Genomic DNA, 18,702 nt, shown 5'->3' with positions numbered 1-18,702 from the left:
CCCTCCTTTTTCTTTTTCATATCAGATAAAGAAGCGTAACATCTTTCTTTCGATCGAATCATCTTATCATCAAATAAGGAGAAGCGGATTAGTGGGGAAAACGCATTTGAGAGAAGTTTCTTGTGATTGGTGGCACAAAGATTGAGAGAGGAATGATGCGCTCGGTGAGCAAAAAGAGTGATAAGGATTAGGGAGATAATAGTTGGAAATGTCGGATAAAATACGGTATTATCTCTACTTTTTGGGATGGAAATAGCCATATTTTCAAGATTTTATGAACTATGACTAACACAGATTATCACTATTTTTAGGAAAAGGACGTGGGTACAGAATTGATCATAAACCATCAGAACATCATCAGTTTTTTTTAGAAATGTTTTAAAATCAGAATAAAAATACTCACATCTTGTCGAAACCACTGGCAAATCAAGCATAAAATGTGTAGAAGGTCTCCGTTCAGCAGTTCCACTTGTCGATGGTTCATCTGGATCGATTGGTTGTTTAGCCTGACTTCTTGATGATCCTCTTCTCGAAGTTCGTGACGCTGCTCGACTGTCACGGGATAGACCACCAACCATGCCGTTGTTGGCGCTTGTTGAAGCAATCCCACCTTAAAAACTTTTTTCGTTTGTTTAAATATTCAACCTGTAAAGTGGGAATGAGTTTGAAGAGATTTTGTGTTGTTAATTGATGTTGTTATGTTTCAGACCCACCCCATAATTTTCTCGAACGCATTTTCATTTCTGCTGAAACCCACATCATTTCGATAATTTTCATATAATTACTAGGTCGTTCTGCTACTAAAATAGTTCTAGTCGGTTAGCAAGAAACCTCCATTTTACCACAAAACGTCATTGTTTTGCTCTTTTTTGCTTCTGCTCCATAAGTTGTGCTCGTCTATTGGTCCCCTTTCTTTCTCATCATTCTCATTTGTGAGTCGAGGATAGACCCACTTCTCATAAAGCACACACAAACATAATATGACCCTCTTCCTGTCTTTTCCACCCACAATTTGCCCTTCTTGGAGCCACTGGCCTCAAAGGCTCTAATGACTACAGAAAAATGAACAAAAAAGTGGTAACCTGATCTGACAAAGCGGTTTTGGAATGCTGGTCTTAGGTCCTTAATGAAAAATGTGTGCGGGTTGAGAAAAGAAAACAATATTTTTGCAACAAGAAGAGAACACACTCATCAACCCTACCAGTAAAAAATACCAAAAAAAATGGATAGATTGTTGTGAAGTGATGGGGATAGAGGGGGAAATGTTTTGTTTCGTTTGTGCAGAAACAGATGTGACAGAAAAAACGCCATTGGATATTCATGGTATTTCAATTCACGACCCTTCCCTTTTTTCTTCGTTTGACAACAAAAAATGTGGTGAAGTTTGGTGGTTTCTATGATCTATAGTACATCATGAAAACATCTCAAAGTTCAAAATGATATAGGAAAGAGATGACTGTGGCGGTTTGAGCTATTGGGATTTGAAAGTAAGCTACCTGTGTCTACACAAGATGTGATGAGAAGCTTCGATAACCTTTTTAGTTCTGATAGGAAATATTTCAACTCGAGTTTTCAGAATTCTGCAAATTTAAAAAGCGTGAGAATAAGTTCCCGATATATATCTTTCTGCACGGAACAATCCAAAGTTCGAATTCTCGGAATAAGTAGTTTTTTCCAGATGATCATCCGCTCATGCAATTCATTAAAAGTCCGGAGTGAGAATGTTTGGCTGTTTGAAATTCTGGAGATGACATCTAGACATTTATTCTATTTTGAATTGAATGTGTGAAAAAGGAATGAAATCAAGTGCTCTCCGTCAATTCAATTCTTCTCCTTTTAAGATAAGGTTCAGTTATTTCTTCCTCTTCTTCTTCTTTTTTATCCTAGTTTCTTTCCAATTTTTGTTTAAAAAGAAATGAAACCCTTATTCTCCGAACACACAATACACAACCCACTTTTCTTTCATTTGGAAGAGAAAATGAGACACAGAATGACATGGAAAACCGAGCGAATAATTGAATTTTTCCTATTTTTCTCAGTCCTTTTCCTCTCTGTATACAGACAAAAGCATCTTTTAGAATAATTGCCTTATCCGTTTCTTTTTGTAAGTAAAGGTTATAAAATGGACTAAAAAGTCTAAAGAAACTTGAAAACAAAATCAAGTTTTTCCTTTTTCCGATTCAGAATATTTGAGTTACAATTGAGAAATATGCATGCTCGGAGAGATTGGTTCCGTACTTTTGGGCTACCAAAAAAAATTCTAGATTAAAAATTCATGTCAAAGATTTATTTTTCTATTTCTCATTTTCTCTTCGCCTCTTTATCTCTCGTCTTCTCCCTTTTTTATTCGAATTTTCTCCAAAATCCGTGGGAACCTTTTACTTGGTTTCCGGGTTGTGGTGGCCTCTCTTTTCCAGAATACGAACACAAACAGCCCCCCACTGGAAAACCGGATTTCCACATTTTTTTACGAAAAAGAGACAAAATGCCTTTTTCGGGGCTTCTACACCAGTAGCCGAGATTTTCTTTCCAGATGAAGAGCTGACTTGAAACCCATAAATTTTCGTGTCGAAAGGTTTTTTGAGAAGAAGACGAATTTGTTTCTTTTTTCGGATGAAGGGTAAGAAGAAGGGGATGAAAAGTTGTTGGTTGTCTCTGGATTCGTATACTTTACGAAAAATTAGAATGTTTATTTGGGGAGAGAAATTGACATAGCCTAGAACAAAATCCAGAGTCCAGCTGTTGATACAGTAACCACCGATTATTTCTAAACTAGTATTTTTCTTGAAATAAAGTACCCGGAACTGAATTTTCAAAAATATCTGTACAAGTCTCCCTAATTGAAATAATTACTCTCTGATCCTAATCGAATCTCCATTTTTCTATCAATTCACAAATTTCTCAAAACTCGCCGGTTCGAGATTTTTTCTCAGATAATCCTTCAAAAAATCCGGTTACTCATTCTCTTATCATATAAAAAAGAGAGAATTTCCTTCAAAAAATTTACCATAATCAATGGGATCAAGTGGGGATAAAGTGGCAGTCTGAGCGGTGCAACAGCACAATCCTCCGAGTTTACGAGTTCGAGATTTACTCCGAGATGCTCCTCCATATGCTTCTCCATCGGTTGATCCAATAAGTCCATCAGTAGTAGATGACGTGGTAGCCACATCATCAGAAGATGCTCTTTCAGTTACTAGTATTGGTGGCTTATTCTTTTCCGCCTTCTCCGGCTTCTTCTTTTTTTGTTTACAGTGTCGAAGTTTTGTTGATTTGGTCATTTTTGCATATGAACGACGACGATGTGGCTGATGATGAAGGTGTTCCTCTCTTCATCAGAATATATAGACAAGGAAAAATAGAACGAGATTTAGAAGACGTGAAGAAAATCAGCTGTAGGTTGGAAAAGAATGACTCAGGATCACCTGTCAACCGGTGATTTTTTACTCCACAAAAATAAAAACAGTCTCCAATAAAATAAACTTCTCCGATTGAGAGGGAGCAGCTCTCCAACAGCAGCTTCACACCAACAAGTCTCTCTTCTAGATTGTGTGATGGGGCGTGGTGGAAGCCCCCTGTTCCCGTGGCTCCGCCCACTTTCCTCTCCTTGGAGCACACAAAGAGACGCAGAGTTCTGGCGCCCTGTCGCCGCGTCTCTATGAATGAATATATATGTATTCGCCTCACGGATTAATTATTCGGTGGAGTAGGAGGAGGAGAGTCTAGGAGAAGCGTGATGAAGATGATGAGATGAGGACGATGAAATGAAAATGAGAAGAAGAAGAAGAAGAAGAAGAGTATCCGTGTACTGGAAGAAATAAGAAAAAGAAGAAAAAGCAGATACTTTGGTGCAATCTACGTATATTTCCCTCGAGAAATACTCCAGGGAGGAAAGGTTATTCCATTTATTTCTTTTGATTCTTATTTTCATTTCAAAAATTATCAAAACACTACGAAACCAAGATTTGATTGCTGCTATAACTTTCGTATTGTTGAAAATATTCCAAGAATTTTAAGCAAGCACTTCCCAGTCTATTCCAACTAGTTCTATCACGAAAAACAGTATCTTCCAGATCCCTGCACCTAGGCACTATGGACATGCTTTTGTAATCTTGCGGACTTCCCAGTGTAACCTCTTCCCGCTTTTGAATTTTAAAAATTCAGTTTTTGAATGACGCGAAATTCTTGATTCTTTTTTCGTCATTTTCAAAAATCAGCAGGTGAAATGAGCCCACACAACTCAGTCGGAGACTCTGTTGAAGAAAGACAACATTCGGATGTTGTTCATTGGCTCAATACTTGACAGTGAGGCGTCCTTCCCAAAAGGTGAATTGATTTTTGAAGAACTTCTCGTTTCAAGATGCGAACCCTCCAGAAGTCTAGTAAATTCCGAGTGACGGATTCTTCTTAATAGCCTTTAAAAGGTCTCTTGGATTTTAAAAATTTAAAGCGGCACCGAGTAGTCTCCAGATCTTGTCAAAACCGATACGTTCATTCCTTTTCTATTTTGAAAAAGGTACACTGAGAACTCTTGATCAAAACGTCACATTAAGTTTGTCAACTTCAATATCTGCTCATCCTACGTTTATTCTTTTTTCTCCTTTTTTTTCAACGAAACGTTGACAATTTAATGTGGCACGTATACACTCCGAACTAAAAATGTGAGGATACATGTACTTGATTCAAAAATGACAGATGACGTGGCAAAAAATGAAAGCATTCGAAAAAGACAAAGTGTCTTAAACTAGTGAAACGAATTCGGTATCACATGAATGTTTGCCGGAACCGAATGGCCTATAAAACATTTTCAAACGTTTTTTTGCTCTATAGAAGAGCATCATCATCTTTTTTTTGGGGATCGCTTGAAAGGTTTCGAAAGATTTTGAAATAATTTCAGTAGTATTTAGATGGAGAACTTTTTGTGGAATTAAAAATAAGAAAAAATAGAAAATAGAAGGAGAATGTGTATCATAAACAATACGACATGTATACCTTCATAAATAATTTTTCGTCTATGAGAAAAAGAAAAAAGAAACGACTCATTTTACTCGCTGACCTTTTTGCCGTTATCCTTATTCGAGATATTTTTTAATTTTGAGTTTAGAGAGAATTCTTTCATGAAGTGGGACCAGAAGAGTACGAAGTGATTGATAGATATGGTTCCGATTCGACACTTTTTGAACCTAATTGGATATCAAGGTTACAAAACTACTGGAAATATGATCTGGATTATTTCAGCTTTCTCTATCAGCCGGCTTATCAAAATTATCAGAGGAAATTCTCAAACTGTAAATGATATTGTCACTATATACTTGACTCACTAGATTCGTTTCCTTTCATTTCGTACTTCGTGCTTTTTATTTTCAATTTGATACTTGTTCGAAATAAAACATATGTGTTTGATCGAATTATTGGGAAAATGTTCAGTTAAAATCTGAAATCATTTTGTGTTTATGCTCATAACCAGCACAACTTATTTGAATCAGAGAGATTGATTTGATGAATTATTGAATTACTGTGGACGGCTCATCTGAAACTATTGGAATTTTTGAAACTCTGCTGAAATGTTTTCATTATTTCTCCTAGTCAGAATCTAGATATTTTACACCAGAAACTAGTGCTCTGACTTTTATATTGCCGATTCCAATCGTATCTAATTTCAAGAATTCTGTTTCAAGAGAAGTTGCCTCGTCTGAACATATAAATCACCAGCCATGTTTTCTCCTGTCACATACCCATATGATCCAGTCCTCAATCGTGTCCAACAGCAACTGAAGAAGGATAATAATAAGAGTTTGGTTGATGAATGAGCATGAGTAGATGAATACGTTTAGATGAAAGAACGAATCTCTTCAGAACATGACTTTTGGAAAGAAAAAATCAAGAAAGGAAAGTAAAGTTTAACGGAGGATCAAAGGGAAATGGAAAAAATGACGATGACGACAGAGAAGAAAAAAGGGGAAAAAGTCTTCTTTTCTCTATCTATTAATAAGAAATTCACGGGCGGTCGGGAGTAGCAGAGGTGCTTTTATTCTACCACATTCACCAGAAGACAGCCATTTTTTTTCGGGAAAAGGAGAGTTTCTGATGGAAATGACGAAGATAGAAATACTTCTCCTGAGACAGTATTGTAACTTTCATAACGTAATGTTTGAATTCCTTAATTATGCCCGAAATAAGCGACAGTGAGATTACCCCCACGATTTCTGTATTTACAACTGCATACTTCTCAACCACGTCATCCGTTTGTGTTTCCTGATTTGTAGGATTTCAATTTAATTCGAAATGTCGGTTCCCATCCTTTTCAAAACATTGCATTCTTACCTCAACACGTCATCTACTATATGATATCCGATAATCCTAGGTCAAAATGAAAAGCTAATCTAAAAGTGAATATCGGGGGCTTAATCTCTCATTTTCTTATTATAATCACTCTTAATGATAATGAAGTCACAATGATGTTTCTAAATTAAGGTTTCATTCGGAGAATTCTCGAAGTAACTCGATCCGAGAAGATTGGAATCATTTACTTGAAAATCCTATATTTAATGATGCTTTAAAACTATTTCTATGTCTGAGTGTATCTAATAAAACACTGATTGTTACGATTTTATCAAGAAATAAACTATATGAATGTCAAGAAATCGAAGCCATACTTTACAACTAGAACAGGAGAATTTAAGAAAAGAAACAAGAAATATTGTTTTCTTTCCCACGAGCCAAAAATTGTTGCCTGACATTTTACCAGATTGTGTTCTGACGTACTGAAGATGTGGCCAGATCCAAATAACTTTTTTGGAGTTTTTCTGATTTTTTAACGTGGACAACAGATTACAAAACTTCATTCTAGTTTAATTGAATCTAAAACGAATAAAATTTCATTTTTTCAGTGTTCCACGGGACCACGAGAAATAATAAAACTTTACAAAAAATAAGAAGTCCAGTTGCTTCTTCGACCATTACTTTCCGGATGACAAATGCAAAAATGCGTATTTTCCTGTTTTTTTGGGAATAAATAACAGGAAGCAATATTTCAGTTGGAATGAAAGCAATGTTAAGGATACAAACTATCAAAATTAGATGTTTTCGTTTTCTTATTTCTATCCAGAATTCCGTTTTTCGCAGAATTAATTCATAATAAGGTACTACAAATTTTGTGAGAATACGATTCGAGACGGAACGAGTATTTTTCGATTCTTTGAGAGAATCAGGGTGGCTCAAAAGATTGGGGAAGGAAATTTGGGTTACAGGAAAAGGTTTTTGAAAACCTGAATTTGCGCATTATCCTGCTTGATTTTTGAAGATTTTCTCGTTAGTTCTACTAATTTTCAGACTTTTTCTCCAATATTTCAATTTTTGAGAATTGAGAATTAAAAGACTCACCCAAACTGGTACTGGACGCTGGCCTTGATAGAAACGGCATGCCAGACGATATATCTGAAAATTGCAATAAGGTGTTTGAATAAATGTCGAACAGTATGAAAAAATAACTGAACAAGAATCAAATCAGCAAAATCCCAGAAGAAACAATGGAAACTTCTGAGGGCTTCACATGAAAAGGTCATTGAATCAAAGCACTTTTTTCTCCGAAGCGTTCAGTTGACTCAAATTGAATTTTGAGATAGAGAGGAAAGACAAGAAAGAAAATTTGTCGAAAAAAGACTAAAAGTATTCTAACTTTCATTTCGAAGACGTTATCTCCTTATTTTTTTTAGAAGCCCGTCTCACGGATTCTGAAAGAAAAAAGAAGAGGGAAACAGAGAAAACAAGAAATGAGAAGACGTTGGTTGGTGGGAAAGAAAGTGTTGTGGTGTCTGGAGTTGAGCGGTGTTGCGGTAATTTAATTTCGGAAACTTAAATATATTTATTACAAGAACTTGTCTTCAGATGCAAAGAGTGCGATTCATTTTTCTTTCAGATTCAATGACAACGGAAATACTGTGAAATACTTTGGGTTTCGAGATGTCTTGTCCCGGCACAAACACAACTTTTTCTTGGAAGGAAAAACAGGTTACACAAGTAAAGATAATATACTATAATAAGTTAAAGCGATCCATTACATTTTGGTGATGACATGATGAAGAAAGTATCAAAATATTCTGGGTAATTGGAACACAATCTAGAAAATGATTATCGAGGAAAAATAAAAGATCAGTAAGTAAATACAAAGAAAGAATAACCATTGAAAGGTGAACTGGAAACTAGGTAGAAAATATGAATTTTCGATTTCACAAGGTGTCCAATTTCTCGGATTCTCAAATAATTTCGAGAAAAAGGACGTCTTGAAGGAAGATGTTGAAGCTTCAAGTTCTAGGAAAGAGAGAAAAAGTGCCTAATTAGAATTCCCGAGAGTTGCATTGGAAGAAGTAGAAGAAGAAGAAAGATGAAGTAAAAGGAAGAAGAAAAAAGGAAAAAGAACTCAATTTTCACGTAATATAAGTTTAGAAAAAGAGAGTACAAAGGTCAGAACACAGCAATTTAATCTTTGTTTTCTCATCAATTTCTACTCGTTTTTTGACACAAATGTATGGATTCTCACGCTCTACTTGTCATCGACTTCGTCTAATTTCCTCCAATTTTCCATCGTATTTCCCATCCCGATATGACGTTTTTTCCTATTTTTACTATCAGATAGCTCGGAGGTTCTCAACTTTTTATGGTTTGGTAAAAGATTTTCCATTTGATATCATATTTATTATGTCTACATGATATCCAATACAAGAATGATTACGTCTGAAAACGCGAGCCAATGCGAGTATACTTTTAAAATTTAAAGCTTGGAATATGTGGGGAAAACTTATTTCTAAATTTCAAAGTTTTAAAACGAAACATCATGGTATAGATTACAAGTACTGAACAAAAATTGACAAAATGAAATAGGAAATTTCTCAAAAATTATCTCTTAAGAAAGTAAATGTTTTTATTCATTCTTTCCAACTGACCTAACTTTAACTGCGTCTTATTCCGCCTCGACAAACGGAGCAATTTACGTCCTTTTGGTAAATCCGTCAAACTTGCTGGTCGTTCCATGGCTTGGCTTTCTTCAAGGTGTTTGCACTATTTCTGCTCCTTCCCCGAAACTTCCTTTTTATTGTTGAATATAAGGCAATTTTATGTCTGCAAACTTATTTTTGAAAAGTACTCTTGGTTATATGAAATCGAAGATATAGATTTGAGGAACATCGGCAAAAAATATAATTTCAAGTTTTGACTGATTCGGAAACTATGACGATTTTTGAAAAATAATCAGGAGGGAACATTGGAATGTTATAGAGAGATCAAGTGATATTTTCAATAAACAGAAGAAAAGATAATCTGATGAGATTTATGGATTACTCAGAAATGTGAATGTATTCGGGTAAAAAAGGGAAGATAAGACTGAAAAATTGAAAGAAAGCGAAGGGTTTTACTTGATTGACAAGTTGTTTTCTTTTGAAATATTATATCAAACATTTTCAATTTTTCCATCAAAAGAATTCTTTTTGATTCATTTTATAAATTGTTGTAGACACCTAGATTACCTTGAAATTGATTTGGAGTGAGTAAACCAAAATAACAGAAATATAGAATAAAAGCGGGAGAACTTTTATGAAATTCAAACTTGGTGAGATCTATAATTGGGCAAAAAGAAAGAGATAATTGGTCTTTTCCATAAAACTTTTTCCATTTTTCTAGACTTAACGATGAAATAAGAATAAAAAAGAAGAGATATAAATGGGAATAACGAAAGAAAAAGGAATGAAGGACGACGAAAAAACGAGCACTTTGGCGTCAATTTCGTTCGATTCGACGGCTTCGAAAAACCGGAAAAACAAATTGTGTTCTCTTTTTTTGTCAGTGTTTCGAATTCGTTAGAGTCGTTGGCCGAGGAAAGAAGAGCTTGTTCAGAAGGTACTTGTGAGTATTCTAGAGTGAAATCAGTGGATTCTCGAGTGTTGAATATTGTGTATGTGTTTTGAACTTGTTCGTCTTCTTTTCAGACAAAAAGGCGACAAAAACCACGAAAATCCGTTCGCCGTTCGGATGAGAAAATGTGGAAAAATGACGAGTTGGTTGGGTTGAGAGAGAAGAGAAATACTGGAGAATATTGTGGTCGTAATCCTCTCACGGATCTTCTTCGCCTCTGGTTTGAATCTTCACATTTCTCAGAGGGATTAGATCTGGAACTCTTGATCTGGAAGAGGCTAGAAGATTGAGTTAAAGATATGCATTTATTGGATGAGAATAATTGGTCAGAAGATCTGATGGGAGAATAATTTTCAGCTCGGAAGTTGACAGAGTCACAATAAGAGAGGAAAGTAAACAAATATATATTGGTATCATTGTATCATGGAATGAAAATTAGCAGGTGAAATGAGAATAAGAGAGAACGCTTATTCTCTCATTATTCAAGATTTATGATGTCTCTATTTGAGTAAAAATATAATTATTATTAACTTATTTTTGAGCTTTTTTAATAAAATCGGTTTCAACTTTTGAGTTTTGAATTTGCATATCAAAAATAGTCCTGATCCTTGACAATTATTGAAGTGGGACTCTGAACTCTCATCAAACTTGAAGGCTATAATTTCTTTTTTGATAATCAGTTCCATAGAATAAATATTCCTAAGAAACCAAAAAATGTTTGAACTAGGCAGACAAGTCGAAAAAACTTTAAGAAAAAGTCAGAAATGATGTTGTAGGAAGAAGTAGGATGATCTAATTTCCTGATGTTTTTTCCGTTAAAAATATGTTCGAATACTAGTTCAAACGTGTTCCTTATGACTACTGGATGAATTTGGTATTTTTCTGAATGAAAATAGGTTCATGTTATCATATCTTCTTGGATTCTGACAGACTTCAGATGATTCAAATAATTGTCATCTTATAGAAAACTAACAAAAAAGAGAAAAGAGAAATGGATGATGCTCCCAGAAGATTTGAATTGAATAGGGTCATTTTGAGAGAAAGGACTCGATGTTGGCAGCCTGAAAAACACAGAAAAGAGAGATAGAGGGGCGGTTTTGTTCCCAGAAAAAAGGATTTCTTGTCCTTCTTCAAATAAGAAAATGCTGGTGTAAGAAAACAAAAGTAAGCTTGATCATCCTACTGATTTTCAGCTTTTCTTCACTGAATACCGCCATGGAAAAGCAGAAAATAGAGAGGTCTTCATTCTCTGACTAAATGATAGTGCGGCATTTTTTGATGGATAGGTTTCTGTTTAGGCCATGTCTAGTGACACGAAAGAGCAAATGTGTAAGGTGCAATTAGGAATTGATGGCCTTTTTTCAGATATGTATTTTTTGTTTCTGTAAAAGAAGTAAGGTAAACTCGAAAAAATCGAGGAATTGTTGACACACAAATTCATACAATCTGTTTTCCGCATGCAATTGAAAATGTGCTGAAAGTAGTAAACGAATCTAATGTTGAAATAAGACACTGGTTAAACGTAGGTCTCCGATCCTCACGGAGAGCTGAAATATGTTCCTCAACTGTAGTAATGCGGGTATTAAGAGAGCTCCTCACATACATCAAATAACCTAACAACATTCCACATAAAAAACGAGATACTTATACCGGATATCGGCTCAAATTCAAAAAATTGGGAGCGATATAAAAGAACTTTACCTGCAATAGTTTATAAAAATCGATTTTGAAAAAAAGCAAGAATCGTACGACAGAAAAACTCATCTGATTTTTACACATCGTATTCAAAATTCAGTGATTTTCCAAGACATCTTCTATAATATCAGAGTCTTGAAGTCTCGAACCGTGGTTTTTTATTTCAGCACATCAATTTTTGGAAGTACTAAACAAAAAGAATGGTACAAATTAGAACAAGAGAATTGAGAACTGTAACAAATAAGAGCTGTTACAGATGGGAATTAACTTGTGGTGGATCGCAAGATACAAAAAACGAAAAAATCAATTTAGAATATTATAAAATTACAACACTAAACCGTTGTTCGTAATGTGAGCTCGCAAATAAACCTATTACAAGTTAGTTCTCATCTACAGCAGTTCTGATTTGCTACAGTTCTCATTTCTCTGTTTTTACCTGTAGCAGTAATTACTGTGACAGCTCTCATTTGTAGTAACCCCAAATTCAACTTTTAACCATGTCCGCAGTTCATGAAAAAATGTTAAAATTGAAAATCGATTGTTAAAATCGTATTGCCAATAAATATTTGGTTCTCATAAAACGGTAATACAAAATGAGAAAATTAATCAGAGATCTAAACCAAATACCATCACAAAGCAATGTTCTCGAAATCATCTTTTTCAAATTTGTTTTGCATTTTCAAATTCCAGAACAACAATGTAAAGTCGGTTGTACTGGTTTTATTTACCGAGAATCTCCCACAACGGACAACGTCGGTAGAGATCACGACTTCTATCACTAATTGTAAATCTAACAATACAACAACATGCATCATTTCGATTTTCAATTGTTGTGGAGCGGCTTGTTCAGTTTGGCATGATAACTATTGGAAACTGAATGAAGATTGTTTCAAAGTCAAAACTATCCACACTTCCAGCATTGAGAAGTAATACTCTGAAGGCATTAAGCTCAAATTCTTGAATGATATCTAAGTATTTGGATAAGAAGAGCATGAATAGTTCAAAGAATTCAAAGACCTTTGATTCATTCATTACCGATTTTCAGTCCTCATTAACTAATCAACATCTTTTTTCCGTCTTCTTCTTCGTTTACTTCCTTCATTCTATATCTGTCAGTTGGTCTCTTTTTTCCTTTCACTCCCACTCCCATAAAACTTTATGCTCTTTTTCCTTTTCAATTCCAATAAAGAGATATAGTGATTCAAAGTGGATACGCAGAGACTATGCCTGTGTTACTTTTATTTCTACTCATATACTTTTCTTATTTGTTTTGAGTTATTGAGCTCTGTTGGAGCTGCTTCATAGCATATAATGACGATGGAGAACCAGAAGAACATGAAGATGACAATTTTCGTTTTTCTCCTATTTCTTCTCTCCCCCGATTTTCAGATTTTCTAGGTTTCTTTCCATTTTCTGCAGTAATAACTATATACGTTTACATCCTGGTAATCTGAAATTTTAGTAGTTACATTTCCGTTTTTTCTCGTTTTTTCCTGTTTTCACAAGTGTCAAATTATTGTAGAAATAAGAAACTACATTTGCCCAATTACTGAAACGCGCACACTTTTGGGTCTTATTTCAGATAGAATGAATTGTATTTCTCATTTTGCACGTTTGATTTTTGATGATTACTAGGATAATGAGATTAGGTATTCGCATGAATATTAGTTACTGCAGGACACCTAAATATCATCATCTCGTTTTTATTGATATTGTTCTTTCGACTTTATCGCTTTAATTAAACTCCGATGGTCTATACGTGAAAAATATTATGGATATCTAAATTTAGAAAAAGAGAACGGTTCCAAAAATAGAAATGCATTAATCGGTCCAGCGGAATTTTCGATTTCCCCGTGTTTTTCTAGTAGAGTTTTGTTTTTCTAGTAGAAACACTTATTGGAAAAGAAAATGAACATATGTGTTCTTATCTTCGATAGAGCAACCATGTTTCCTAAAATCTTTCTCAATACGCCTGAAAATTTTCCAATATTTTGCTAGAAGATTTGCGATCCAGTAATAGGTGAGTTCTTGCTCTTAGAGTTATCTGTATTAGATATGTCAGCACTAGAGATTGACCATTCCTTTTTGACTATTTTGGCTACAGTACTTCAGTGTTACCGTAATCTTCCTAGAGCCGTATAGAATCTAGTACACAGCAGCTATATTTGAGATTTCGTTTGAAACCTTTGAGAGGAAAACGCTTTAATTACGACGTTTCTATACGGACACAGTCACAACTATTCCTTGGGTTGGGAGAGAAGGTTCTGGACGAAAACAAATCTAGTTTTCCAAACTTATTCAGGTAGGAGTTTTGACCTCGGGTAAATAGAAAAGAGCTATTGAACTGTCCTGTTAAATTCCCTTCCTGAACATCCCTTTCTCTCAAAAACTTTCCCATTCCCCCCTAAAACCCATTCCATCAGTTGAGATGAGTCGATCATGAAACGACCCATTAAAGGTCCCAATGTCCTTTTAATCATCAATAATTCAGAAGATGTGGCGCTGAAAAAGCTGTCCTCCTAAAACCTAAAACATTCTAAAACGGGATTTTTGGGTGCATTTTGGATGCGCTTCCTTTTTCCTCTTTTTGTCAACAGACTTCCTTTTTTGTTGAATAGCCTCGCAAATTGTCTCCGACACAGAAAAATGCACCATAAGAAAGAAGAAAAAAGCTAATCTCTCTTAGGAAAAAAAACAGAACAAGAAACAGGAAAGTGATCCATCAAGCACACTTTTGCCCGCGATTTTTCAAAGTTTTGGCCCGTTGATACTCTCAGAATCCACCCACTCGTTTTCCAGAGTTCCTCTGTATTTCTGACAGCTTCTGATCCTTTTCATTTTCTAGAAAAGTCATAAGTTTTGATGCAAACACAACCAAAAATGTTCATTTTTCTCCTTACCTTTTTTAGTTCTCCTCATTTGTCTATCCTTCTCTCTTGTTGGCTTTTCTGTCGTTTTTATGTAATTCCCGAGAGAATTCTAATGTTTCTCCGTGCCCTCTTTCACGTCTACATTATAGTATTCGACAATGAGCACACGAATGATTGTCATAATCAGTTTGTTTCTCTTTCGTCAGACGTTTCCAACATATTTAGTTCTTGAGGTATTACCTTTCTCAGAGCTCTTATTCTCCATGTTGCCATGTTGCGGTAAATTCCTTTTTTTTAAGCAAAAATTCAGGATTTTCTGATTCACTATAACTATTATTAGGGAATCTACTTGAGAATATTGTTCTACTCTTCAACCAGTTTTCTAGAGTTCCATTATACACTTCCACCCACTCTCGTTGTTTCATGACGTAACTTGTCAAAAGATTCCACAAAAAGGCATTTAGTAACCAAAGTCCAAATGTTTCTGAGTTTATCTGTTTTTACAATCTACTAGGTGTCTGGACTTCTGAATGTTTTAGTGAATCAACAAGGCCGAGTTGAAAAAAGAAGCAATTCATGATTGGATAGCTGTTAATCGGCCTTATTCTGAGATTTCCCTCAGGAATTGAACTGTTTGATAGATGTATCTGAAAATTCTGTTGATATTCAAAGAAAACTGAGATTACTGTAACTTTTCCATCCGAGCGTTTATTGAGGAAATGAAATTGATTACGACGTTCGATTCCTTATTTTCTATTTCTTCTGATATAAATTGTTTCGTCTGAATGGATAGTTCTTGTTTCTCTGCTTGAAAAAAACAGAAAAAGTTGCCAAAAAAGAACAGAGAAAAGGTTATTTGCCCTTTCTCTCATTGACAAGTTGTTCTCATGAAGAGCATTTCTTCTTCTTCTCTCATTGGAATGAGCTGAGAAGAGGGTGTCAGTGTCAGCTGCTGCTTCTTCTTCTTCTATTCGAAGACTCTCTAGCCACAGACGTGTCCGATGGTCCATCAGTCACTGAGGAAAGCGAATGGAAAAGAGAAGAGAAATGGAGAGAAAAACGAAAGACGCCCTAGGAAATGCAACTATTTGTGTATGTTGAGAGATAAGAAAAGAAGAAGGAGGACACCAGACTTTCCGTTTTTTGAAATATTGTCACCATTTGTTGTTCCATTCTTGTGTGTTCCCTTCTCTCTTGATGATATACACTTTCGTATACCTACTTGTTCTGCTCCACTCCTTAACTTTCGTCTCTGTAAACCATTTGGAAAAAGAGCGGCCGGACGATGGCTATTTCCATTCAACCAACTCGGTTTTTTTCTCATTTAGTGAGCTGCACTCCAGAATTTTTTTATTGGACTCAATTTCCGCTTCACAGCTTATCCTCTCTTCTCTTACTCCTCCAAAAACACGGACACTTTTCTCTTTTCTATATTTAGTTATGTTCTGATTAAGCTTTTCGTGGTATCATGATTTATGGCTTCAGAAGAAAGATCAGGCAGAAATCGTGTGCTCTCACAGGACACGCCCACTCTGTTGGGGTGTCAAACATGGAAAGCAGACACAGGATGGAATTTTGTTGTTTTTTTAGATCAGATCATAGGATAAAAAAGGGCAACCTGAGTAACTGAATCTCGATTTGGTATCCAGAAGACACTTTTGCCAAATCAATTTTGTATTATACATATATTCATCGATTTTTCTAAAGTGCTACTCTGAAAATAGTAAGTTTTCTATTTTTGTCGTAGCACTTTCTTTTCTGAGAATGGACTATTGCTTAAAAATGCACACTTTTCTTTGAAGTGACTTTCGCTCCTGCGCAACCGAATAATCTTCTTTTCGATGTACATAAAATATGAAATCAAGACAGATAATTGATTTCTGAATGTTCGTTTCATAAAATACATGTTGAAATAAAACAAAGAAAACATGATAAAGTTGTTGGTCCCTTCTTTTCATCATTTCTGGACAACAAGAAAAAGAGAATTTCTCAAGAGGAAAAACAACCGAAAAAACAAGAAACTCACTGCTCTCAGAGCACATCATCATCATTATGCTTATTCTGAGCTTCTGAGCCACGTGAGTCTCTTTTGGAGCCCTCGAGCAACTTTTTCGTCCCTTCATCTTTCAATTGGAAGCTCATCTTTCTTTGCACAAATCACTCTTAACTCATTTACATTTATCCGCATTATGCACGGAAAAACTACCGTAATCCTACGAGTTTTTCTAAAAAAAAAGCCCGAAGGAAGTTGAGAAGAAATCATCATTTAAGTAGTCGGAATATATATAAATACATACATGAATCTACTCAGAATCACATACATTTATCTTCCTGGAATCAGGCGGTCGTACTGGAAAAGATCATCTGGAAATCTGTCTGATTTATGTAGATATTCCAGTTCAAAGTGCAAAAACTTCATTAAAAAATGAGAAAGTTCAATGGATTAGTTCTTGAAATAACGAAAGAACTTTGGACTTATCACCATCATAATCATTTGTTCATACTTTTTTATACAAAAAATATGGTTCTTCTCTCCAATATCATAATCCTATTTGTCTCTTTCATCTTCTCGAATAATGGATAAAATTCTCTTTGTATTATTCCAAAAGGGGGTGGATATGGAGATTAGAAGAAGACATTAGGCACACGTTATTTGACGGATTGCATTCATGACATCGTTATTCAATTTTTGATTTATTATTTTAAGAGTCCTAATTATTTTTCGGGTGTATTTGAAGTTCTTCACAGATGCTTTATTAGATTGCATTCGAAATACCAATTATGAATTGAAGTTATAGAAATAAGCGTTCAGAACAAAACTCGTTAAGTTACGAAACAGATACCGTATTCATTTTCCCGTTGTTCATGTTTTATTTCTTCTGCTCACGAAATTTGAGCCCAATTATAACTTGACAGAATCCAGAAAGCAATTTGAAACGAAAATTGAAAAATGAGATATTCGGAATCTTCTCCGGAGACGTTTCACGACCTTTTTCTACTCACATTGAACTCAATTTCCGATTGAAAACTAGCATCGTTTCTTGTTTTTTCTTCTTCTATCCGATGATATTTTGTTCCGAAATGTCGATAAAATCTGATCTTTCTTTAATTAACTTTATTCGTAAAGGAAGAGTTGTTTGCCAATTATTTCTTCTTATTCTTTTTTGTTTCCAAGTTTTGAGTCATACTAAAAATTAATGTTTCGACTAGACGTTAGTTCCGTTTCAACTTGTTTTTCGTGTTCCTCTTGTTTCGAAGAATTTCCAAAACTCATTACAACACTGAAAGAAATAGTTAGTGTTCATAAATCTAGTGATCTTTCGTTTTTTTTCTAAACACAAAAAATAATTGTTTTGAAGATCAGTTTGACAATTTTTTACTGTCGAAGACTATCCGAATATCGTTACGTCTTCACTGGAAACCCTACTTTCAAGAAGTTCTAGAAATAGTATGCCAATATTTATCAAATTTCAAAAATTGATGTGTATTGTCGATACCGTACTAACATTAACATCAATTTGTGATCGTTTGACAGAATCTTTGATGGGAATCATATAGAAATCTTCTCCAGAACATTAATTTTTAAAACCTTCTCTTCTTCAATTTTTATCTGAACATTTGAAACAATCAAAAACCACCAAAACCCTTTATTTCTTTTCGTTTTCTTCATATTTTCAACTCACACATTTGCATTTGATTACCTTTCCACTCTCTTCTTTCTCTCCCATGACCTATCTCTTTTCCCACTAACTTTTTCCTCCACATTTCACAGAAATCTTACATTTTCTCCCCTATTCTCTGTGCAAGAACTCTCTGTGTCCTTTTTTTTCTCTATTCCTGAAGAACCTAATTTCCATAAAAGCCAAAGATATTTCTTCGTTATCCTTTCTCTTTTTTCTCTTTTTCAGACCAAAAAGTTAGAGAGATAGAAGAGGTTTTTGCGTGTGTTCTCCTAATTATTCATTCACTTTATCCGCATTATTCAAGCTCATTTCCGTGTATTCGAGAGCAAGTTTTCTTTTCTGGAAAACAATATTTTATTGCTTTTTATTAATCTTTTCGTAGAACTTTTCATTTTCTCGGAACAAATTGAAAAATAAGCGAAAACGAATTGGAAAAAGTAATCAAAAGTATATGACCTCGAAGTATATGAGTTTGATTTCCACAGAAGAATTTCGACAATTCGTATTCTAACTACAACTGTATTTTTAGTTTCTTTTTTCAGTTTTCC

At 34.8% G+C, this 18,702-nt stretch overlaps 1 protein-coding gene across 1 annotated transcript; it reads right to left on the bottom strand.

The window, feature by feature from the left end:
* Positions 1 to 272: 272 nt before the first annotated feature.
* GCK72_009871 (uncharacterized protein) lies at positions 273 to 3,281 on the bottom strand (the record flags this gene model as incomplete). Its single annotated transcript, XM_053727575.1, has 2 exons — positions 273 to 610; positions 3,008 to 3,281. The coding sequence occupies 2 exons, from the start codon at positions 3,279 to 3,281 to the stop codon at positions 273 to 275; spliced, it is 612 nt and encodes a 203-aa protein (XP_053587152.1).
* Positions 3,282 to 18,702: the final 15,421 nt, after the last annotated feature.

The sequence above is a fragment of the Caenorhabditis remanei genome, chromosome III (genome assembly GCF_010183535.1).
Source record: "Caenorhabditis remanei strain PX506 chromosome III, whole genome shotgun sequence".
Taxonomy (NCBI): Eukaryota; Metazoa; Nematoda; class Chromadorea; order Rhabditida; family Rhabditidae; genus Caenorhabditis; species Caenorhabditis remanei.
Note: the sequence above shows the minus strand (reverse complement) of the source record. Positions and strands in the feature narration are given on the sequence as shown.